Here is an 8,181-nt window from a genome sequence, read left to right on the forward strand (position 1 = left end):
GCAGCCGAAAGCGGTACCGGCCGCGGCCGGTCTCCGCGCAGAGCCCCACGCCGGCAGGCGGCTCGCGCCAGGGCCAAAGATGGCGCGCCCCTCGCCGGTGGGCCGGAGGGCGCATCCGGTGCCTCCTCTCTAGCCTCCGGCTGGAAACACGCGGCGGGAGGCGGCGGCGGGCGGCGCTCTGCGCCCGGCCCCGCTCTTTGCCCTTGGCAGGGGCAGCGCCCGCCGCGGCCATGGCGGCCTGGCCCGCCGTGCCCCTCCTCATCAACCTCGGCGGGTCGCTGCTGGGCTTCGCGGCCACGGTCACGCTGATCCCGGCCTTCAAGGACCACTTCCTCGCCGCGCGGCTGTTCGGCGAAGACCTCAACAAGGCCTCGCGGCACCCCGTGTGAGTAGCGCTGCCCCGCCGAACTGTGCGCCGCGGGGCCGGACCGGCACCGGCCCCGAGACCGGGCTGGGGATCGGCCGGGCTGACTCCCCACCTTGCCTTCGTTTCAGCCCCGAAGCACAGGGCGTGATCAGCGGGGCCGTGTTCCTGATCACCCTCTTCTGCTTCATCCCCGTGCCCTTCCTGAGATGCTTCGTGGAGGAGCAGTGCGCGGCCTTTCCTTATGACGAGGTGAGGCTTGCCTGGCCTGGCGCCGGGCGTGTGGTGGGCATGGGCAGGGAGCGGCCACTGGTAATCAGGGTCCCGTTCTCTGTTCCGCAGTTCGTGGAGCTCATCGGTTCGCTCCTCGCCATCTGCTGCATGATTTTCCTGGGCTTTGCCGATGACGTTCTGAACCTGCGCTGGCGCCACAAGCTCCTTCTTCCTACCATGGCTTCCCTCCCGCTGCTCATGGTTTACTTCACCAACTTTGGGAACACGACCATTGTGGTGCCTAAGCCCTTCCGGGTGCTGCTGGGCATGCACTTGGACCTGGGTAAGTTATGAATCACCCAAAGCCATCGTCCAAGCGGCGAGCAATCGGCAGAAGGGGTCACCTGATGGCACTCTGTGCTGCAGGGGGAACACACGAAGGATTTGCTTAAGTAACCAAAGAGAGGGCACAACTCCACCCACTAAGTATTAGGCTGGAAAGAACATCCAGAAACCCAGCATGCGTTCAAGTGCACATGGGTAGGCACTGATCATTTTTCCAGGATTCTGGCAATAGTTGGGTGATCGGCTGCCAATACCAGAATGACCAAAGGACAGAAACGGAGCACTACAGTTTGCTGCCGTGTCGCAACGGTTTGCTGCCGTCGCCGTGTTGTACATACGTGTACGCGTGAGGGCTGTTCACAGGACAGGGAGTGATTTATTAATAAGCTACCACTATCAAAACTCACTGAGAGCGCTAGGTAATGGATTGTTGTACAAAGCAGGAAGCGAGAGCTTCGGTGAACTGGACCAGGGCCTGCTTTGCCTATGAATACTAAAGCGCTTGGTTCGCTCTGATCTGCAGGTATCCTCTACTATGTGTACATGGGCATGCTAGCAGTGTTCTGCACTAATGCCATCAACATTCTTGCTGGAATTAATGGAATTGAAGCAGGGCAGTCTCTGGTGATAGCTGCTTCCATCATCGTATTCAACATTGTAGAGTTAAACGGTAAGGAAGATAACATATATGTTTGCGTGTGCAAAAAGCAAAGGGAGATAGAATCCTAGATTTCAATATCTGGTATAACTAAAAATCAACCAGTCCTGTCTTATCATAAATGCATTTTTTTCTTGTTTCTATAGGGGATTATCGAGATGATCACATTTTTTCCCTCTACTTCATGATTCCCTTTTTTTTTACCACGCTGGGGCTGTTTTACCACAACTGGTAAGAGGACAGACATTCAGAGTTTCTTCAGAAGCATCCTTTCCCTTTACTTTCTCCCTTTTCAAACAAACCAAACCACTTACCAGTGTGCAGGTGGGACACTGGAGCGTAGACAGGCTTTTTGCTAGAACCAAGAGCGCAAAGCATCGATGCACCGGTAGCTTTTGTTTCTATTAGAACAATTCCAGTCACACCGGCTCACCAAAATGCACAGAATACACTCCCCCAAATGTCTCGCTAGCCATTTTTTCATACCGTATTCTCTGAAAGTCAGGTTGGTCCCAGTCCCGCAGTTCTTAGCATAAATACCTGCAATTGTTTATTATGGTGTAGATCCCCTCTTGGCCCCTAACCTGCCATGTGGGAATACATTCAGTGGTTATAAAGTCATTTTCATGGCAACAGCGACTGTGACAGACCTTTGCTTTTCTGCCCTGTGGACTGCAGGTACCCATCTCGAGTGTTTGTTGGGGACACCTTCTGCTACTTTGCTGGCATGACCTTCGCTGTGGTGGGGATCTTGGGGCACTTTAGCAAAACAATGCTGCTTTTTTTCATCCCACAAGTGCTCAACTTCCTCTACTCGTTGCCTCAACTGTTCCACATCATTCCTTGTCCCCGTCACCGGCTGCCGAGGTAACGTACCAAAGTGACCCATAACGGTACCACAGATTGTGCCTTTTATCTCCAACACCAGCTGAGAAAGGTGGTGGTAGGTGCTCTTTTTAAAAGCCATCAAAGTAAATTTTGTAGTTAAAAGTTAGCTGGCTCACTCCGCCAGCTACGAGCGAGTCACACAGTAGAGGTTTCTCAAAGAAGTTAACTCTTCTGACTACGCCCTGCCCCCAGATAAAGACGAGTGATTTTTAACAATGTTAGAATGTGATTATTCTCAGCTACAAGATTGAGGGAAATTGATACAGGCCACTTTTAATGCTGTTGCAGTAGGATCTGCTAAGATTTCATAGTAGCAGGCATTCTGTGGCACTATGCCATATCAGCAATTGTCTCTGCAGCTGTTAGATTCTTCTATTTTATTTTTAAAACTATATAGCTTTATGCTTATATTGGGGACGCAGTATCAGCAGCTGTTGTTAAGCATACCAGATTATTCCTGCTTTTTCCACCAGTGGATTTCTTCCTCAGCTACTCAGCTAGGGATCTAAGTCTGCTTACATAGGGATCTCTCTGTCTCCTTGCTCTATCCAGACTAAAATTTTAATGTTTCTTTTAGGCTCAATCCTAGTACAGGGAAGTTGGAGATGAGCTACTCCAAATTCAAAACTAAGAGTCTCTCTGCCCTGGGAACAAACATTCTGAAGGTAATACCTGGAAAACATTAAAAATCCAGACGCATTTTAAGGTGGTGATCAAATGTGAGAGGAACAGGATGGGAGGGAATGCCTAACTTCTGGGTTCACTAGTTATTTCCTGGCTCAAATCCAGAAGAAAATATATTCTGCTTAGCATGTCACCCTCCCTCGCAGTCAGTCGAATGTGTTAATAATGAGTCTTTCAGAACAGCACGCGTAGCCATGTCCCAGGACCATCATAAGCCTGTCCTGTCTTTTCAGTAAGAGCATGAGTGAGACTTCAGGGATGGTACAGCAAAAGGGATCTAGAGCAAAACCAGCCGGTGAGCACCAAACATACCTGGTGAAATAGCATGCAACATTTCTTTCCCCAGGCAGTCAAGATCTTGCACATAGTAGATGTGAGGAGTGGAACAGATGAAGATGGCGAATACACCGAGTGCAATAATATGACACTTATTAACTTTGTTATAAAGCTGATTGGACCCACCCACGAGCGAAATCTCACTCTCCTGTTGCTACTCATTCAGGTCAGACAAATGGTTCCTCCAGTAGAAAGACATACTTTGCAATAGAAACAGATCCAAATTGGTCTCAAGAGTTGAAAGGGGGAAGTAAAGTATCATGCTCTTCACAAGATGCAGTTGAGCTGTGCAACTTGAGGAGAATCAGAGGTTTACACAGCTCAAGGAGGAAACTGATTCCTCCCCCCCTCCCCGCCCCATTCATTGGGAGCTAATAAATATAAAGTCCCTAAGGTTAGCTTGAAAAGAGTCCCAAGGCACGAATCGCTGGCTGCTAGAAAAACATTAGGAAAGCGGAGTGCTTTGTCACTCTGACCCGATACAGCCTTTTTCCACATTCCTGTTTTTCAGTCACACCAAATAACAGTCCCGGAGTTATCTCCAGTCAGTGGACTTGCGTAAGCGTGGCAGGCAGCTCAGTGGTATCTGAAATCTGAGTGGGGTGCAGGAGTGTTTTGAAGCAACTTGGTGCGCAAGGATAACGTGCCTCTCAGATACTGCCGCTACCTCCATTCAGCATGTGAACTCGCATGCATATTATAGTAGAAACACTGCTTTTGGAAAGGCCTGCATTGTTTAGTTGCCCACAATAAAATTATTTTTTCATCCTCAGATCAAAGATAAGAGATTCTTACTAGGAAAGAGAAGAGACAGCCAAATTCCCATTCATGAGGAAGGACTTCCAGCAAACAAACCTGGAGACTGAGCAGGGCTTAGGCAGGCTGCATCAGGGATGGGAGAGGACGGGAAGTACGTACTGCTTGATCTTGAGCCCAGTCACAGCAGAGAAGTCTTGGCAGCACCTTCTTGTAAGGATGCTGAATTGCAGCTTTGACACGAGGTATTTTCCATCACAAACCATAGGGTTTACGTTTCCTCCTTAAGGAGGAAAGAGTTGTTCCCAACTGTTCATCTCGTCCACTTGTCCTCAGAATGCAACTGCACGCAGGCACACACAGAAATCTCCTGCAGATAGCTACAGTTCTCGGACAAAGAACCGAGGACTTTGGCTAGACTTCTGCCTTTCGTCTTTCTATACCTAAAAACATAGCCTAAGTGGTGTTATTTAGTGAAACGAGACACACTCGAAAGCGCAGCAAATCCATCTGGAAAGGAGGAATCTGCCAGCCTGTAAACTACTTAACACTGTAACGTTTCTGTTGTCTGTCTCATTTTTACCTAGGTCCTGGGTAGCACAATTGCTTTTTCAATCCGGTACCAACTAGTGCGCTTGTTTTACGATGTATGACTGGGCTGTCAGGAGCAGGGGAAAGAGTTGTACCTGCCGGTCAATTTTCTCCAGTTGCTGACCAAATGATTCAACTGATCTTACTCCGGCCCGCCGAGAACCTCAGGACACCTGTCAGAATGCAAGCAACTACTCTGCGTGGGCCAGTCTTGAACTGTAATCATCTTTTTTTTTGTGCACAGAAGGCTTTTGTCCGATTCTGCTGACAGAAAAGATTCACTGCTACTTGAACATCATTGTTACTGGGAATACCTTTCAGAGGGGAAGTAAATGACCCAAATGTTTACTCACAGCAAAGTGGGAAGGATGAAATCTCTATACATCTAGCAAGCATGTTACTGTTCCCCGAGAGAGGAAACAGGAACTTCCATTTCCATGAGACTCTGTACAGCAGAGCAAGTAAACCAGAATCCTCTCCTGGCTTCTCCAATCCTGTCTTTGGTCCATGGACATAGAGTGACATGTTATAAACCATACCCAAAACTCAAGAGTGCTCTGAGAATAAAATAACTCATGGTACCCTTTCCCCTTCATGCTTTGCCTCGAGAACATTGACACGCAGTGAAACTAGGTTACATGATACATCTCTGTGGCTTTCTACCCTGCTAGGGGGCTGATCATTTCTGCAGCAGACTCCCTTCTCATTCACAGCTACGGGGAATGTTCCCACCAAAGGGCTTTTATTTCTGAACATCTTTGTCATCTGCCTTCCCACCTTGCTTCGTGGAATAGGACATGTCTGGACCAGGCTAGCAGAGTAAGGATGGCTGTGTCCTTGCGTAACAGAGGACTTTCATAAAAGCCTTAGATTAATGTGGAAGTAAGACCCTGCAGGCTGCAATTACCTCTTCCTCAAATACAAATCGTTATTTATATAGCAGTAGCTGGCACCGTAGTTCGCCACAGAATTGCTGCCTTCCTGACAGATAAACACACACAGCCTTGGAGTACCAGGTTAAAGAGTCTGCACAAGATTAATGGGAGTGAAAAGTGAAATAATGCAACAGCAAAGACAGGGACGCTGAGATGGGTGACAGTAGAAGTTGCTGAGTCCAGTAACTTAATCACACCTCCACACATCCAAGTCCAGCCAGTAGCAAGGCTGAGAACGTATTCCTGGTAGGCAGAAATGCATATGTCCAGCAACACTGATCAACACAGAAAATACACAGCACTCAAATGTGAATGGTACAAGTGGCCAAATCCTCTTCCTCCTCTCCAGCTGATGAGTTTGGAAGTCTGCTAGAAGGGTGTATTCATATAAACATATACGTGTACACACACAAATGTTAATGAATCCTTTCAGTAGCTGGCCTTAAATGCTCAGTCTGTCCAGTAACTAGCTGCTGGATTTCCTGGCACCGGGGCATATGAACACCTGAGGTCCACAGTACTACACTACTTGCTCTTACTCAAGTCTTCTCTCCTAGAGAGGGGGGGGGGAGAGGAATTAGTCTCTCTGCTAGCTGATCCAGATGTATGGCCTTCCAGTAGCCAACTTGCAGATGCCTACCCCGTTTTATCCAGTAAGCTGGCTCAGACCTACCTCCAGTAAGCAACGTGCTGACCCCGATGGCTCCCATATCTGGTCCTGGATACCTGGCGCCAAAGTCTGTTATCTTGCTCGCTAGTCTGGCTCATTCACTAGTGGTCATGCACACTGGCATTCCACCCTAGCCCCAGCTCCCCTCTGTGCATGCTCCAGTCTTCCCATTCGCCGGTACAACATATACACTGGCCCCTTTGACCTGTGGCCTGACGCCAGTTGCTGGCGCTTAGACATCCAGACATTCACATGCACACAGGGTAGACAGTCCCCTCACGGTGGAAAAAGAAATCTAGAAATGGAGTTGAGCGAGACAGGACAGACTGCAGAGATAAAGGCTACCAATCAGCAGTTTGTTCACACACGACCACCTTCTTCACCCTGCTACTCCTCCCATGTTTTTTTCCTCCTGGTCCTCTTTGACGCCTTCTCCACCTTTAGTGCTTCCCTTCACGCATTCCCAGAATCCCCTAAAAAGGATTTCGCAGTAGGTTTTACACATCCCCAAACGTTCTTCCCCCGTATGCCACCGTAAGCCCAATACCCCCACAGGCAGGGATCCCGCTCAGTCTGCAGGGATCCCAGGAGCCCCCCTGCCTCACTCCAGAGGGGAGCCGGGCCAAGACCAGGGCCCGGGGGCCGACCCCACTCCTCAAAAAGCTGTGGGAGCAGCCCAGCCAGGGTGGCACCTTGCCGGTGCGGTCATCAGAGTGCCCCATCGCCTCCGCCCCTTTGGGTTACCGCCACCAGCCCTCGCTCACGTAACCTAAGGGGTGACACGGGCAAAGCTCCTCACACAGAGCTGATCTCGAAGCTGATCTCCTGTCAGGAGCACTAGCGCTCGCGCGGTGGGTGCTCTGCCTGCCCGCGGTGGACGGGAAGCAGAGGGGCCCTCTGCGAGACGGTCAGCTCGTCCCGAGCGCAGTCAACGCAGGTCCGCCGCTGCCAGCTGCACCGGCAGCAGCTCCCTGACGAGCAGGCAGGCCCGCCACCGCGCAAGGCCTGCCGCGGGGGCCGGCGGCCGCGGTCCGGGCGGTAGCGGCGCCGCACTTCCCCCGCTTCCCCTTCCCCCCCCGGCGGCGGCGCGCACCGGTATGCCTCAGCACGGTATGAATTTGGCGCCTTACCTTCTCATTGGCCGGTCTCCGTCGCCAATAGACTCGGGGCAAGCGCGGTGGTATCGCACAGGCGACCAGTCAGCAAAAAGCTTCTTCCGGCAGACGCACCAGTAGCGAGGCGCGGCGGCCCCGTCCAATGAGCTGAGCCGTACTTCGCAGAGGGCTATAAAAAGGCTGGGTGCGGGGCCTCCCGCCCCACTTCGCCGCAGAGCTCCGGAGGGGGGAGGCGCCATGTCTGGCCGTGGCAAGAGCGGCGGTAAGGCCCGAGCTAAGGCCAAGTCTCGCTCCTCCCGGGCTGGGCTGCAGTTCCCGGTCGGGCGCGTTCACCGGCTGCTGCGGCGCGGGCACTACGCGGAGCGGGTGGGGGCCGGCGCGCCCGTTTACCTGGCCGCCGTGCTGGAGTACCTGACGGCCGAGATCCTGGAGCTGGCGGGCAACGCGGCGCGCGACAACAAGAAGACGCGCATCATCCCCCGCCACCTGCAGCTGGCGGTGCGCAACGACGAGGAGCTCAACAAGCTGCTGGGCGGCGTCACCATCGCGCAGGGCGGCGTTCTGCCCAACATCCAGGCCGTGCTGCTGCCCAAGAAGACGGGCGGCGGCGGCGGCGCGGGCCCCGC

General features: G+C 52.0%; 2 protein-coding genes across 2 annotated transcripts in view; both read left to right on the forward strand.

The window, feature by feature from the left end:
- Positions 1-196: 196 nt before the first annotated feature.
- DPAGT1 (dolichyl-phosphate (UDP-N-acetylglucosamine) N-acetylglucosaminephosphotransferase 1 (GlcNAc-1-P transferase)) lies at positions 197-5,956 on the forward strand. The gene is made up of 9 exons (XM_010574929.1): positions 197-385; positions 496-616; positions 707-920; positions 1,446-1,592; positions 1,727-1,811; positions 2,259-2,447; positions 3,046-3,133; positions 3,499-3,654; positions 4,832-5,956. Exons 1-9 carry the CDS (start codon positions 231-233, stop codon positions 4,895-4,897), a joined length of 1,221 nt encoding a protein of 406 aa, XP_010573231.1. The 5' UTR covers positions 197-230; the 3' UTR covers positions 4,898-5,956.
- Positions 5,957-7,788: 1,832 nt separating this feature from the next.
- The window catches only part of LOC104836467 (histone H2A), a 673-nt gene continuing 280 nt past the window's right edge, over positions 7,789-8,181 (forward strand). Inside the window, exon 1 of the mRNA XM_010575077.1 lies at positions 7,789-8,179. Within this exon, the coding sequence (XP_010573379.1) occupies positions 7,793-8,179 (387 nt within the window). The 5' untranslated portion in view covers positions 7,789-7,792. The remainder of the gene's footprint in view (positions 8,180-8,181) is intronic.

Source organism: Haliaeetus leucocephalus, unplaced genomic scaffold (assembly GCF_000737465.1).
Source record: "Haliaeetus leucocephalus isolate CR32 unplaced genomic scaffold, Haliaeetus_leucocephalus-4.0 Scaffold450, whole genome shotgun sequence".
Classification (NCBI taxonomy): domain Eukaryota; kingdom Metazoa; phylum Chordata; class Aves; order Accipitriformes; family Accipitridae; genus Haliaeetus; species Haliaeetus leucocephalus.